General features: G+C 41.2%; 1 protein-coding gene across 2 annotated transcripts; it reads right to left on the reverse strand.

Annotated features, from left to right (window-relative positions):
• Positions 1-572: 572 nt before the first annotated feature.
• On the reverse strand, positions 573-13,491 carry LOC108440106. Of its 2 annotated transcripts, none has more exons than XM_037531907.1 (7): positions 13,293-13,491; positions 6,958-7,115; positions 6,726-6,836; positions 6,494-6,547; positions 2,914-3,075; positions 1,954-2,076; positions 573-1,850 (listed from the first exon to the last, which is right to left on the reverse strand). In XM_037531907.1, the coding sequence occupies exons 1-7, from the start codon at positions 13,297-13,299 to the stop codon at positions 1,812-1,814; spliced, it is 654 nt and encodes a 217-aa protein (XP_037387804.1). In that variant the 5' UTR covers positions 13,300-13,491; the 3' UTR covers positions 573-1,811. The 2 variants fall into 2 exon arrangements, with proteins under 2 accessions (XP_037387804.1, XP_037387811.1); XM_037531914.1 differs by lacking the exon at positions 13,293-13,491 and adding an exon at positions 12,534-12,641.
• Positions 13,492-16,873: the final 3,382 nt, after the last annotated feature.

The raw sequence follows: 16,873 nt of genomic DNA on the forward strand, positions 1-16,873 counted from the left end.
GTGCATGGGGACATGCCTCTTCAGAAAGGAGGGGGTAGTGTAGTGAAGTGTTTAACTCTAGTTGTAAGAACTCCCATTTTTTTTCTTATTTTCCTTTGACATTCCACCTAATGCAAATGGCTTATTTTATATCTATCAATGGCCGTTTTGACTGGAAATTAAATGAATGTACTGTATGTACATGAAGAAATGTCAGATGTTAGCATCGGCCCACAATTCCCATATCAGAGGAAAGCTAGCTATAATATGTTGTACTGAGAGAATTTCAAAGATGAGGTATCCTTTTATGTAGTATAAGCATTTCTTGTTTCTTATCTAAAACTGGAACTGAATATGGATCCCGAGGCCCTGGGAGAATTCAAAGCGTGTTAATACAGTACACAGTTCATTTTTGCTTGTTATGGTCAGACCTGACAAATACACAGTTGTTATTCTTCCACAATAACATTGGATTTTCTTTAATTGTAACAAACCTCTTAATTTCTTAGTATTTTAGTATTTATGTCCCCTCAAGCTGACATGGACACGTTTGTGCAAAAGCCTCTGATTAATAGATCAAGTACACGTGAGAGTAGCATAAACACAAACTTTAATGGAAGAGGCAAGATAAAAAAAAAAATACAAATGCCTGAACATGGTGGCTGTCACATTCAATTTACTTGTCACAGCTTTCTTTTCTTTAAACCCTTCAAAGTTCTAAAACTTTTGACTTGTTTATCTGCAGGTTTAAAGTGGCCTTAGACCTTTACACCCCACTTCATGTGAAAAAGCATTGACAAATTATGCATATAATAAATCTCATTACAACACTGTAAAACTGGAGCATATTGCATAAATGCTGCTTCTTTGCTTGTCCAATGGAATTTAAAAATGCAATAAAACCATTTACAACAGTGAAACAAAGTCACAGAAGGTCAGTGAAAAGTCAATGTAATGATATGAATAAAAAAAAGTGACACACAACCATAAAATACATTACAATTATTGCAAAAATGTCAATTATTTAAAATTTACCCACCATTCCTTAGAGATAAGCAATGGACAAAAAGGCTAGCGGTGCATTAGTGACGTGAGTGAATGTCAGTAAATCCCCCCCAAACTGATTTGAGGGCAAAAAACACAAAAATTAAACAACAACTCAGAGACTCCTTAAATTGGTTGTGTTCTTAAATGTTTTACATGTTTTTTCTGTATAATCTGTACATATATTTTATTTGTATTTTGACTGGATCCCAGTGGTCTAGTAGAGTCTAAGCTGTGATGTGAAGCTGTTTTTGTTTGGAAAGATCCAATAAAGACTAGTTGTTATTATAATTTAGATCGTTTGATGGCACTTGTTAATACTCACTTATTAACACAACACATTTATTTGCATGTATTGTTGGAACTGAAGGGAGCTCCTTTTAAGGTCCATTTTAAGCAAAATAGCCAACTTTCTCAGGTTCAGGTTTAACTGGAAGTGAAAAGTGTTTTTGTTTTTTTCCATAAACAATGCTGTAGTGCATATTTTTTCACATTAGGGAATTTTGGCTCCATTAAACTGCAAGTCAGGCTGCTGTATATATACCTTAATACATACACAAATGCATTTTTTAACAACTGCTGTTATTCATGAGTAAAAATGCACAGCCAGACACTAGCCAGAAATTACTTTTTAATAATACATTAGTGTTTAATTTACTACATCAACATTTACTACATATTTTTAAATGTGCATATGTGTACAATCAACAGTATATTTGCAGTTATGTATGGGTTAGATTTAGATGAACTCCGTATAAGAACTATATGGTTTGTTAAATGAATAACCTTCAGTGAGGAGCTGTGGGTGCGTTCACAACAATCATGGGCTGTAGGAAGAAACGTGAGCAGAAGATAACACAGTTAGCAAACAATGGCATCTTCAATGGACAGAGAACATGGAATATTAGGTGTGTTTTACTGGGTTCTTACCATGCTAGCCCGGGGTGAGCAGCACTGAATCACTTTGCAGCAGAATGCAGCTAAGGTGGCAGAGATGGCAACCTGAGCTGCCTGACATAGCATTTTGAGTCCTACCAGATGTGAATGTGCCTCCTGTGAATAAGCAGAATAAATGTTCATCTTTCTAATTAACTAGTAGTACCCCTCTGTGTACTGTGGCAGATTTTGGATGTTTGGTTCATATCTACACATTGGTTAATTAGTTCACAGCACATTACAGTAGGCTGAGTGTTCCTTCTGCCGTCCTTTGCACCACATTCAATAACTTCACACACGGCCTTGCTTACTGTCTGCCACAGATCTAAAAAAAACAGCCTAATAAATTTTTAATTCTTTGGAAGATGCATCATTTGTTGTCTGATCTAATCATCATCTGCTTCTGATCTAAAATGTCCATGATTTAGTTCTGCTCTCCAAGAAAACAAAAAAAAAATCACTGATTCAGCTTCCTCTCAAACTACTCATCCTAGGAACACTATAAAAGTTTTTGGGATTTAGAGACATCACTGGTGTGAACACAGGCATTTCACTGATGCACAAAATTATTGTGGTCTTATTGCATTTTAGTGCAAATTCAAAGCCAATAATCTTAATCGTAAATTCCAATCCATCATACTGAAAACTGGGTAAGCTGCTCAGGCACAGTTTTAGAATGGTTCAAATCCTCATTAATTGCAGAAAATTAAAAGACAATGGCTTTCTGCAAATTCCCTTCATAAAATACAGAAACCATGGAAAGGACTTTCTTTTACTATACTTTAAAAGTGTGGAACTCAGGTCCATCCTTCATTATACAGTCAAGCTTGGAACACACTTTGATCCATGTTATCAGTCAGGACAAGAGGTCTCATGGTCGTCTCAAAACGTTTTCATTATGAGATCAAGTCTGGTGCTGCAGTAGTATTAATACTGCCATTAAATCAATCTTACCAGCATTCTTTCACAGAGATCTTGGTGCAAAGTTGAATTTTCATAGTTATACTGCCAGCAGGCGTAAACCGAACCCATGTCGACTGTTACCACCAAATTGATAATGAAGCAGACCCCTGCCGCGACACATGTCAATATCTGCATTACCAAACAGGCCTTCAGCTGTTAGAAAACAAAACACACACACAAACAGAGACTTACTCATCTTTAAGACATTGCAACGAAATAACCATGAACTGTTGTACATGCGATTTTTAAAAGGCTCACATCTTTTGATGTTTGAGTGGTTTTATGTGCAAGAAACAGTCATAGCACATTTAAATTTTTACATGTTTGGCTGTAACAATAAAAGTAATAATATCAGTCATCAATTCTGCCAAAAAAAAACCTTACCATGAAAAACGGGCACAGAATACCGTGTACCCTGCCCAGGATAGGGTCACCGGGACCTACCCCTGGAGCCAGGCATGGGGATAGTGTCCCCCAGCGAGTGCCTGGTGGCTCGAAGAGGCAATATGAGGGGACCATGTGGCCTCTCCTACTCAGGGGTTGCAAAGAGTGAGAGGCACCGGGCGGGAGTGGAGATACTCACGAGTCCCTGGCTGGTGGCCGTGCAGTTGGAGTTTGTCCTGGTGGACGAGAGGGTCGCCTCAGTGCGAATTAAAATTGCAGAGAGGAAAACTTTGACTGTTATGTGAGCTTATGCACCAAACAACAGGTCAGAGTATTCAGCCTTCTTGGAGCGAGAGAACAGGGTTCTGGAAAGGGTCCCGCCTACAGACTCCATAGTCTTACTTGGGGACATCAATGCTCATGTTGGCAATGACTGGGAGACCTGAAGAGGCGTGATTGGGAAGAAGGGCCTGCTCGATCTAAACTCGAATGGTGAATTGTTATTGGACTTCTGTGCCAGGCATGGACTGTCCATAACAAACACCAAGTTTGAACACAAGGATGTTCATAAGTGTACATGGTACCAGAGCTCCTTGGGTCAGAGGTCAATAATCGACTTTGTTGTCATTTCATCTGACTTGGGACCGTAGGTTCTGGACACTCAGGTAAAGAGAGGTGCTGAGCCGTCAACTGATTACCATCTGGTGGCAAGTTTGATCAGATGGCAAGGAAAACTGATGGTCAGACCCAGTAGGCCCAAGCGAATAGTGAGGGTGTGCTGAGAACGACTGTCGGAGGCCCCTGTTCGGAATGATTTGAACTTCCACCTCCGCAAGAGCTTTTCTCATGTCCTGGGGAGGTATGGGACATGGAGTCTGAATGGAGCCGGTTTAAAACCTCCATTGTGGAAGCTGCCAGGCATAGCTGTGGCCAAAAGCTTGTGGGTGCCTGTCGGGGCGGTAACCAAAGAACCCCCCTGGTGGACACCAATGGCGAGGGAGGCCATCAATCTGAAGAAAGAGGCCTTTAGGGACTGGATGGCCCGAAGGACTCCTGCCTCAGCAGAGAGATACCGACAGGCGAAAAAGGTGACAGTCACAACGGTGGCAGAAGCAAAATCCAGTGCGTGGGAGGAGTTTGGCAAAGCCATGGAAAAAGACTTTCGGTCAGCTTCAAGGAGGTTCTGGACAACTGTCCAGCAACTCAGGAGTGGTCCGGGTACCTGTGCCCAAGCTGTATTCGGCAAGGGTGGAAAAACTCTGACTTCAAATGAGGATGTTGTCGGTCGGTGGAAGGAGCAGTTTGAACTCCTTAATCCGGGAGGCATGCCTCCCTCACAGGAGTCAAGGCCGGAGGCTTCTGATGTGTCAAGCTCCATTTCCCTGGTGGAGGTCTTCAGTGGCAAGCTCTTCAATGGCAAGGCACCGGGGTTGGATGAGATTCGTCCGGAGATGCTTAAGGCTCTGGATATTGTGGGGCTGTTATGGCTGACGTGCCTTCGCAATATTGCATGGACCTCAGGAACAGTACCTTTGGACTGGCAGACCGGGGTGGTGGTCCTCATTTTTAAAAAAGTGGACCAGAGGGTGTGTGCCAACTATCAGTGTATCACACTGCTCACCCTCCCTGGGAAAGTCTATGCCAAGGTGCTGGAAAGGACTCCAACTGATAGTTGAAACTCAGATTGAGGAGGAACAATGCGGATTCCGTCCCAGCCGTGGAACAATGGACCAGCTTTTCACCTTCTCGCGGATTGTTGAGGGGGCATGGGAATTTGCCAACCCAGTCTACATGTGTTTTGTGGATTTGGAGAAGTCTTACGACCGGGTTCCCCGAGATATCTTGTGGGAGGTCCTCCAGGAGTATGGGGTACCAGGGCTACTACTCCGGGCCATTTGATCTCTGTACTCCCAGAGTGAGAGCTGTGTTCGTATACTCAACATTAAGTCGGACCCTTTCGGTATAAGCGTTGGGCTCCAGCAGGGTTGTGCCCTGTCTCCACTCCTGTTCGTGAGATTCATGGACAGGATGTCAAGGCGTAGCCAAAGTCAAGAGGGCATTATGTGTGGAGGCCAGAGGGTGGCGTCTCTGCTATTTGCAGACGATGTTGTTCTTTTGGCTGAATCACATGGATGTCTCCAGCACTCACTGGAGCGGTTTGCAACTGAGTGTGAAGCAGTTGGTATGCGGATCAGCACCTCCAAATCTGAGTCCATGGTCTTAGCCCAGAAAAGGATGGCATGCCGACTCCAGGTAAGGGGAAAGGACATGCCCCAGGTGGAGGAGTATCTCGGGGTCTTGTTCACAAGTGATGGGAAGAAGGATCATGAGATTGGCCGCAAGCTGGGACAGGCATCACAGTAATGCGGTTACTGTACCGGACTGTAGTGTTGAAGAGGGAGCTGAGCCATAAAGCAAAGCTTTCTATTTATCGGTTGGTCTACATTCCGACCCTCACCTATGGTCATGAGCTGTGGGTAATGACCGAAAGAATGTGATCAAGAATACAAGCAGCGGAAATGAGCTTTCTTTGCAGGGTGGTGGGCTACACTCTCTTTGATATGGCTCGGCCATCTGGGAGGATTTGGAGCAGAGCCGCTACTCCACCGCATTGAGAGGAGTCAGCTGAGGTGGTTCGGGCATCTGATTCGGATGCCCCCCTCGACGCCTCCCGGTGGTGTTGTACCAGGCACGGCCTACCAGCATAAGGCCCAGGGGTCGTCCTAGGACCCGCTGGAGGGATTACATCTCCAAGCTGGCCTGAGAGCGGCTTAGAGTCCCTGGGAATGAGCTGGAGGAAGTTGCAGGGGACAGGGCCATCTGGGATTCTCTGCTCTCCCAACTGCTACCGCGACCCTATCTGGACTAAGCGGTTAACGACGACGACGATGATGATGATCATTTACAAGGAAGTCCAGACTGAATCACTCATTATAACTATTCTGAATAAGATGAACTGCTGCAAAGTATATGTGTCAGTTTTTGTGACATCACATAAGCAATATATTCAAAACAGGCCATTTCTAATAGGCACCATATGGTTTGGGAAGTGACTGTTACATTATAAAACACAATTCAAACCCTTTCATTAAGAAAATGCTGAAGATTATTCATGTTTTGAACCCTTTGATTCATTTTAACCATGTGTCAACATGTCCAAGAGGAAAGTTAGCTCTTCTATACTTACTTTAGGAAGATGAAGATTCTGTGCAGCTATCGCCACGCTACCAGCTATTATTCCCTTCATTATGGAAAGAAAACGCACACTGTCAGACACTGCATTAAAACAACCCACAAACAGCATCACAGCAAGGTTCTGTGTTCAACCCAGTTAAGATTATCTAATTCCAAACATAACTGACATATGATGTATGTTAACGTAATTCCAAAGACACTTGTTTTAAACAGGTAATACTTACAAGTGTAGAGAGGCTGCAGGTGATACTGTATGGAATGATTATATATTCATTTCTGTAAGAAGCTACAATTGATATACTTATGGCAAAGAGACTCAGCATAATCTGGGTTAGCTGTAGAAAAAAATCACAAATAATCTCATCTGTTTTGTGTTGAAACAGAACAAAACATTGAAGTTGTGGGTAACATTAAAGATAGAGTAGTGAACTTCAGAGGCAATCTCTGTCAACACACCCCTAAAGCTTTGGGCTCTGCCTCCAAGTACTTCTGTTCTTGATGGGGGTTTTTCTGAAAGGTGACCTCCACCAGTGCTCCTATTTCATTTGTGGCATTATCGTTTTGGGATGCAGCATTATGGTCAGCTGAGTCAACAATCTCCATGTCACCGTCACCTGGAGACATCAAATCAAAGTATTTAATTACCAAAAACATACAAAATAAAAAAGGTCTGAACACCCCCAGTCAAATTACATGTTTTGTTGATTTTCTGAGTGAAAATGAGTTTACATATTCTCTGCAATCCATATGTCAAACACAAGGCCCATAGGCCAAAATCCTATCCTGCCCAGGAAAGTATTTTCATTTTCTGCTATATTGAGTCATGAAATATAAACATCTCTATGATTTTATATTAGCAAAATCAGAAATTAGAAAATCAACCGTTGACCAGGGGTGCCCAAACTTTCTCGCATCACTGTAAATAATAACATTTATAGTTTCTGGATTACAGATAATACTGAAACACAGAACATTTTAGCCTGGTGCAAGATTAACCATGCCACAAATTTGGCTATTTGTCCCAGAGAATTCCAAGTTATATTGTGATAACTAGTAGTGTAACAATTCATTTGGCTCCTGACTCAACTGGATCAGTCATAAAAGGGAAACACTTAACAATGGATTGTGTGTAATAGTCAAAATGGATTTTATTTACAAAACAAACTTATTTTGTAAATAACAAACAGCTTCATATGAATATGTCCTTTGACTTCAGCCTCATAGCTGAGTGGATTAGGCAGCGAGTCACACAGGAAATGCAGCATGACAGATTTACAAACCAAAGCTCGGGCACTGCTAATCATAAACCAACCAACAGCCCTCTGTTTTGGTTTCAGTTTGCAAACCCAATTCCAAAAACGTCGGCACAGTAGGTAAAATGCAAATAAAACCATCCTGTATTCACACATTAATTCAGTAACCTACTCGCTCTCTGACTAATGCACTAGCTCACTCATTCACCCACTTTGCTAGCCCCCTTTCACCCTGTTCTTTAATGGTCAGGACCCCCAAAGAACTACCACAGAGCAGGTAGAACTTGAGTGGTTGATCATTTTTTAGCACACTACTGCGCTATGTGTCAGTGTGTTGCACTAGTACAAGTGGATCAGATACAGCAGTGCTGCTGGAGTTTTTAAACACTTCAATGTCACTGCTGGACTGAGAACAGTCCACCAACCCAAAATATCCAGCCAACAGCGTCTTGTAGTTTGTATTCGTCTTGTAGGCAGTTTGTATTCAGGCTTGCAACATAGCACCACAGGTGGAGAAAACATTGTACTATCCTGAGTAACATCGCATGAAAATCAAACATGGCTGCCTTCTAATAATATTCTTGTTTGGGTATCTGATCTGTGATTTGTGGGTTTTCCATGTCTTCCCCTTTAAAAATATAACATCTGTCCATACAATAATTTGAGGCCGGTTTTGTTCAGTGTTGTAAAAATGCAGCTATGGGCCTCAGTCACCACATTTTTTAGCATTATTCACACACAATAGTCCCATTTACCTCATTATAGACATTGGCTCCAACTCAAGTCCAGAGGACCTCCAGTCCTGCACTGTTACAATCCGACTCAGCAGCTAATTATCAAGTCCTCTGTGTTTATATGTTGGATTGGGTGTTTTGGGTCAGAAAATACATGACACTGTACAGAGTTTGTGCAGGCTGCCCTATTATATTTCTAGCATACAATTAAAATTACATTATTGTGTAAATGTATTATACTTGATGTGTTTTGGTAATTATGTCATAGCATGTAGAAGTCTGTGTAATATGTTACCATTAACTATAGGCGTGAAAAGTGTAAATGAAGAAATCATGAAAGAAAATTACCAATGAAAAAGGCATCATGGGGGGTGGGGGGACGGGGGGTGTGTCAAGTGACCAGTTATTGTCTGTTTAACTTTGAGACAACATGTCAGAGACTCAAGAAGTGCACGATTTCCCACTTTTCACATGCTCCAGACCCCAAAGTAGCACAAAGAAAAGGAATGTCGATCAGGAGGAGGCCACATTGCAACCTATAGCTTCAAGCAACTTGCTAACTGAAATTTGAGAGGTCAGCTCTCGTCTGAACACTATTTCAAACCGCTTGGATACTATCAATGGCCATTTAGACACCATTACAACTTCTCTCTCGTCTGTGCAAACAGGGGCTGGGGCTGTCTGAGAGAGTGGCATCGAATGAGACTTGGCTAATTGAAGCAGAAGCTAGAATCTGTACAACTGAAGACGCCTATCAGGCTCAAGAAGGGCAGCTTTCTACAATGAAAAGCCACATCACGCAGTTACAAGCTAAGTTGGACGATCTGGAGAACAGAGGGCGGCATAAAAACCTCAGAATAGTGGGCTTGCCCGAGAAGGCTGAGGGAACTATGACTCTCATCAAGTTTTTGAGTCTGAAGTTACCGGAATGGCTAAACTTATCTTCCAAAGTGCAGATTGAGATTGAGCGGGCACATCGCTCTCTCACCCCCGCACTGCCAGACGGGGCACCCCCCCTGGAGCGTGCTCATTCGCTTTCTCTGTTACACGGATAGGGAATCTTCCAGGCAGCACATAGGAAGCGAGATGTTCTCTACAAAGATAACCGCCTGAGGTTCTACCAGGATCTCTCATCCAAGGTGTTAAAGAGAAGGTGAGAGTTCAGTGCAGTGAGGAAGGCCCTCATGGATCTCAAGATGTTTCAAGGATTCAGCTACCCAGTGAAGTTGCATTGCTTGCATAAAAATGAGATTGTTGGCGTTTTCTTCCCAGACGAAGCACAAGCTTTCCTGAACTCTATCAGAGAAACTACTTAAACTGCCGACACGCAGATCTCAGTGTTGGAGAATTGATTGAGTGTTTTATCCAACAGGGAACTGGAATATACCGGGATGGAATAATGACAGGCTCAACAGGTTTGTTTAGGTGCATACAACTGCTACATGCAACAACATACAAGTAACGTATAATTAGTTTTTCATTCTTTCATGTCTTTATGTCTGATGTCATCTTGCAATTTAATCAGTCATGTAAAGATATTGGCATATTAGCTGGGGACTTAAATTGTGTTCTCAATCAGAATTTAGATAAGGCATCAGTTTTTCCAGTCAACGTCAAATCAACCTCCATTGTTAATCAGTTGAGCTGTGAGCTTGGCCTTACAGATGTTTGGAGAGAATTAAACCCCACCACCAAAGATTACACGTTCTATTCTAACCCTCACAATTCATACTGCCTTTCATACTCATCAGCTCTTGAATGTAGGACTCTCTAGATGGTGTTGCTCCGGAATCATCCAAATATCGAATTTATTTTCAGGCAGCATTCTGAAATCTTTCTCACAGATTCAGGAGCAGTTTGGTATTTCAAAATCAGAGTTTTTAAAATACCTACAAATTCGACATTTTCTTAAATCCCTGTAAGATGCGGGTAAACTAAGAATAGACATGACTGAGATAGAGGAGCTTCTGAATGGGCACTGTGACCTGAAAGGACTCATCTAAAAAATATATAACTTATTGTCTGGTGTATGTACATCCCTTCTACCCTATTTGAGGGGTATGTGGGAACGAGATCTGGGCATGAACATAAGTGACAATGATTGGAAGTTTGTTTGGGAAGGCCTAATACCCAGAGTATGCCTAGGTTCCCATCCCTTCAAGAAATGAATTTTAAGTTTATCAATGAGACTTATCTTATGCCAGTTCGCCTCCAGAAGATTTCCTCAGATTGCTCAAATCTTTGTTTCAAATGTAAACAGGAAAAAGGTACATATATGCACTGTTTTTGTTCATGTGATGAGATGCAATTTTATAGGAAGGGGATTCACCGTGAACTGGAATAAATACTGAAGATCTGCTTGGTCTTCTCTCCTGCTATGTTTCTTTCAAACCTTGAAATGGAATCTGTACTTGATTATAGGACAAAGCATCTGTTTTTCATATTGGTGTCTTTGGCCAAGAAATGTATTTTGCTTTTGTGGTCAACTCCTCATGCTCCATCTGTTGATCTATGGCTTTCCCAGGTTACAACAGTACTTCCATTAGAGCAACTGACCTACAACTCAAATCAGAAAATGCATAAGTTCTGGCAAATTTGGCAATTGCTAATGTCTTATCTTGAGGCACGGAATTAACTATTCGATGTATTCTCCCCTTCCTTTTTTAGTTTACCGTGCCCACTGTTAACCATGTGTATGTACATTACAAAATATCTGTAACTGCAAACCTGTACATGCAAATAAACTGTTAATTGTAAAAAAAAAAAAAAAAAAAAAAAGAATGAAAAAGGCATCACGTGAGTCCACGTGTGGAGAAAGGGTGAGATTATTCACAGCTGAAAGTCATGCAGGTTTTCCTGTGGAGGAATGAGAGTTTAAATAAAGATTTGGGGGCAGAGTGAAGGAGAGAAGAGTACAGTATGCAGGGGTGCAACTACATACTTTCTGAGGTGGATGCAAACATATTATCGGCGCCCCCCCCCCCCCCCCCCCCCAAAACCCCGCCCCTTAACTTAAAGTGAAAAAAATTTAAATTAAAATCAAATATTTAAGCAGGCAAGCTAAAATAAGGAACTTTATAAACAGAATACAAATTAAATGGTAAGAGCAAAAAACAAGCAATGAGGATTTAATTAAGAAGAAATAAAATAATTCAGAATAAACTGATAAGTGGACAGGCTAAAATGTAACGCAATAAAATAGAGATTAATAATTAGAATAATAAAATATAAGCACAAAGAAAGAGGGTTAAAACACCAAGTTTATATAAAAAAGTAAATTATGGAAATAAAATAAACAGTAAAACAGAAGACAGAATAAATAAAAGGAAGAAATAAATGAAATAAAAAGGTAAAAGGCAAAAAGTATGGAATAAATAAAAAGGTAAAACAGAAAATTAAATAAATAAAAGGACAGAATAAATAAAAATGTAAAGGAAAATTCAACTAAAACAGTTACAGGCTGAATGTGTCTGAATGTGGCTAGAAACTAAGAGTTTAAGATGATTTAGTGCCACCAGCGAGCTGAGCTTTAGACCAGGCTACCACGGTTAGGATATTAACTAGAATGTTGACTAGCTAGGTTAGCTAGCTAAACAGGCTACTATAAAGAGCTATGGCTTGACTAATGTCACTCGTTTTGAAGTTAAACCGAGAAAATAACCAGTTCAGGGTTAATCAGGTCGTCGCTGGAGAACCAAGTTTAGCTTTAACGTTAGCTTGCTTCCTCACTGCTCTCATTCATCTGGCTGGCTGGGTAATATTAATATGGCTAGCCTTAGCTAGCACAGTAACATACATCTTAAACTGAACAGGCGATCTCTTCTGATTGTGTGAATCTATTCACGGTGAAGTACGGGATCTTTGGGGAAACTATGGAAGGTTTGACCTCTATTAGATTCCTTTATTTTTGAATAAGTGCGTTTGGGAACACAGCAGTGAGGCAGCTTTGCTAGAACCCAGTGGTCCAACGCTACTTTCGTGCCCTACAGTCTCGTTTTGGTAGACAAAGGTGACGTAGGTGAATAAAGCGTATAAACTGACCAACCTGCTGTCTTTCAAACACTTTGAGAAGTTTTTCTTCATCCCTACAACATCTTTTTCTCTCTCCCTCTTCCGTTCCCTATGGGGCGCGTTCTCAAGCGCCTGTGTTTGGGAGCAAATGACAGGAGGGTGGGGACGGAGTGGATGGGCGCCTGATTAGTGCTGTGCTGTTTTTTGATGTGTATTATCATACTTGAACAAACAGCTCTTACAGAAAATGCAGACTAGAAATAATTTTCCGGCATCGTTTTGGCGCCCCTCTAGTGCAGCGCCCATATGCGCCGCATACGCTGCAAACCCCCTTTTTGCGCCACTGACAGTATGGAGGAGCTGCGGGGAACTGGTTTAAGAGGTCTGTGTCTCAGAGGCAGGACTGCTAACTGTGTAAGAGAAGCGCTTCGTATCCTCATCACATGCTGTCTTACTGTCTCCCGAGGACACTGCGAGCGGCTGCTGCTCGGATTTTTGCCTCTGTAAGGTCGCAGAGAGTCGTGAACTGCCATTTTCAGCTCTGCTGTTTTTCCTCGTAGTTTAACACGTTCGGGCTACAGGACTGAGCTCTGTTGAGTCGTGTTCTGCTGTAAACCCGAGTGAGTTACAGCTGCTGAGGCTACACAGACGCGGCTGAACTCGCCCAAGCGCTGCTGTTTACAGTCTGAACGCGCGCTGCCTGGCGGTCCGTTGAGAACGTGTCTAACCCCGCCTGTGATCTGACTTCTCTCCGCTCGCTCTTCACCGAACACACCGCGCTGGATGTTCCTACCTGTCATCTCCGCTGGTCCCGTGTGCTAAAGTCAGTTACTTCGCAGCTTGAAAGGACAAGAAGTGGCGTGTCCGCTGGCAGTGAGTCTGTGGGTGTTTTTGAGTTTTCCCGTTATTCAGTCCCGCCCCCGAACCAAGAAATTTGACCCCGATAAACATCTGGGAAGCCACAGCTGTGGGGCTCCAACATGGCCACAGTTCACTGTCAGCTCCTCCACTCGTACATTAACCCTGTACACACTCACCATGTGGGGAGTTAAGAAGGACCAACAGTTACGATTTACAGGTTTAATCACCTTCAAACAGTCCGTGCAGTTACTGTAGAACTGAACTCCACTGTGATTAAACGCCTCTTTCCCGTCTTCATCATGATTAATACAGTCTCTCCCAAGTACACGACTCGACCTTTACTTTATCTTACAGGCTCTACATGTCCATTAGTTTGCTCATCCATGCTGGGGACTCTGAGCCCAGGGTTGGGGCACAAATCACTGCTGTTGGAACAAAACCTTCTATCTCAAAAAGAAAACTTTACAGGAGAAAGAAAAACGTTCTTAACTTGGAATGAAAGTGAATCTAACAAGACTATTTTCAAAATCATTTTGGACCATTTCTGTTGCTCCATTCATCATGACATTTCAACACGGTGCAAAGGGTAACTGGAGCTTTTTTAATTTACAGCCAAAAAAGTTTTTTTTTTTGCAAAAGTGACGATATTCAGAATGCAAGATACTGTATCTTTATTCACTTCACATTACAATTTGAAAAGGCAGTATTCAAACCTCAGCATGTACTCAACAATTATTAAATAATCTTAATAATAATAATAATAATAGCAATAATTATAAAAGAAAATGTAGAGTCTAATATAAATCAGTGTTTGTCTATAAACTCCTAAAAACTTTATAGTCTAACAAACTTATTAGACAGACTCAAAGGGGAAGTTAAGCCTCAGTGCTGAAGCCTCAGTAGACTGATAAATCAGTGACGAGCCAGTTAGAGTAAGTGGGAATAAGTATACAGACACTTATTTTTTGTTATGTATTATACTTTCAGTGCATTTATCAACTTCAGATTCACATATTTAATGTCTTTTGACTTTGTATTTATACAAAAAAGTACCTATTTACTTGTATAAACAAGGACAGGTTTAAACAAAACTGATAAAGAAGTGTTCCTAAACTCCAAATGAATAACATACAAATAACATACTAACGTACTTTGCTGCAGCTTCAACATTAAGAAGTAATTAGCAGCATCATGGTTCAATTTTAGCCCATTCCTTCCAGCACAGAAACAGAGAAACCAGTGTTATTTTGTTTGCATGTTTGGAGTTGTCTTGTTAAACCTGTTTATTGTTTTTTGTGTGACTGTTGTTCAAGCTGCTTTCAGGTTGAGCTGCAGCACTTGCAGAGATATGAGGCTATGAAGAGGGGTTGAGATGCCTGTCATTTGACTTTTTGTACACCCTTACAGACACACACATGTTTCATGGTATTATGTCACATATCATGTCCTTGGTCAGATAATAAGTTCATCCTCTAAAAAGAAACATTTTTATGTTTCATTTTTCCCATGTGTAAGACACGTAGTGTAATAATAGTGTAAAACACACAATGTAATAATGGACAGTGTAAGACACACAGTGTCATAATGGACAGTGTAGGACACAGTGTAATAATGGACAGTGTAAGACACACAGTAATAAGGGACAGAGTAAGACACATAGTGTAATAATACACAGTGTAAGACACACAGTGTAGTAATGGACAGTGTAAGAAACATAGAGTTATAATAGACAGTGTAAGACACACAGTGTTGTAACACACAGTGTAATAAGGGACAGTGTAAGACACATAGAGTAATAATAGACAGTGTAAGATGCACAGTGTAGTAATGGACAGTGTAAGAAACATAGAGTTATAATAGACAGTGTAAGACACACAGTGTTGTAAGACACAGTGTAATAATGGAGAGTGTAAGACACACAGTGTAATAAGGGACAGTGTAAGACTACACACAGTGTAGTAGTAGACAGTGTAAGACACATAGAGTAATAATAGACAGTGTAAGACACACAGTGTTGTAATGGACAGTATAAGTCAGTACACACAGTGCAATTATGGACAGTGCAAGACAGTGTAATCATGGACAGCGTAAGACACAGTGTAATCACGGACAGTGTAAGACACACAGTGTAATCACGGACAGTGTAAGACACACAGTGTAATCATGGACAGTGTAAGACGCATAGTGTAATAATGGACAGTGTAAGACACACAGTGTAATAATGGACAGTGTAAGACACACAGTGTAATCATGGACAGCGTAAGACACACAGTGTAATCACGGACAGTGTAAGACACACAGTGTAATCATGGACAGTGTAAGACGCATAGTGTAATAATGGACAGTGTAAGACACACAGTGTAATAATGGACAGTGTAAGACACATAGTGTAATCATGGACAGCGTAAGACACACAGTGTAATCACGGACAGTGTAAGACACACAGTGTAATCATGGACAGTGTAAGACGCATAGTGTAATAACACACAGTGTAAGACACATAGTGTAATAATGGACAGTGTAAGACACACAGTGTAATCATGGACAGTGTAAGACGCATAATGTAATAACAGACAGTGTAAGACACACAGTGTAATAAGGGACAGTGTAAGACACATAGTGTAATCATGGACAGCGTAAGACACACAGTGTAATCACGGACAGTGTAAGACACACAGTGTAATCATGGACAGTGTAAGACGCATAGTGTAATAACACACAGTGTAAGACACATAGTGTAATAATGGACAGTGTAAGACACACAGTGTAATCATGGACAGTGTAAGACGCATAGTGTAATAACAGACAGTGTAAGACACATAGTGTAATACTGGACAGTGTAGGACACATAGTGTAATACTGGACAGTGTAAGACACATAGTGTAATACTGGACAGTGTAAGACACATTGTTTTACTGGACAGTGTAAGACACAGTGTAATAATAGACAGTGTAATACACATAGTGTAATACTGGACAGTGTAAGACACATAGTGTAATACTGGACAGTGTAAGACACACAGTGTAATAATAGTGTAAGACACATAGTGTAATAATGGACAGTGTAAGACAGTCTAAAAACGGACAGTGTAAGACACAGTGAAATTATTGATAGTGTAAGACACACAGTGTACTACTGGACAGTGTAAGACAGTGGAATTATGGACAGTGTAAGACATAGTGTGATCATGGACAGTGTAAGGCACATAGTGTAATCATGGACAGTGTAAGTCACAGTAATAATGGACAGTGTAAGACTGTATACACAGTGTAATAAAAGTCAGAACTAATAGACAATGATGGACATGTAAGGCAGTAGTGGGCACATTGGTGTAGGTAGTAGAAAGTAGTACACACTGTGTTTGCTCAAAATGACATAAGAGCTTTAGTTTGGTTCTCTCCAAGCCACCAGATGGTGCTCTCATTGCTAATAACAGCCAATGGCTGCAGCTTCCAGGAATACCAGCAACCTCATTGCCTTCTTCTGGTACTGCCAGCTACAAGTGAGGGAGAA

The sequence above is a fragment of the Pygocentrus nattereri genome, chromosome 2 (assembly GCF_015220715.1).
Source record: "Pygocentrus nattereri isolate fPygNat1 chromosome 2, fPygNat1.pri, whole genome shotgun sequence".
In the NCBI taxonomy this organism is placed as follows: domain Eukaryota; kingdom Metazoa; phylum Chordata; class Actinopteri; order Characiformes; family Serrasalmidae; genus Pygocentrus; species Pygocentrus nattereri.

Bases quoted from the DNA above. Each gene is read 5' to 3' on its own strand.
- LOC108440106 (XM_037531907.1), bottom strand. The intron at 3,076-6,493 runs GTAAGTATAGAA...GTTTTCTAACAG, and splicing joins AGAATCTTCATCTTCCTAAA to CTGAAGGCCTGTTTGGTAAT. The intron at 2,077-2,913 runs GTAAGATTGATT...GCTTATTCACAG, and splicing joins ATCTCTGTGAAAGAATGCTG to GAGGCACATTCACATCTGGT.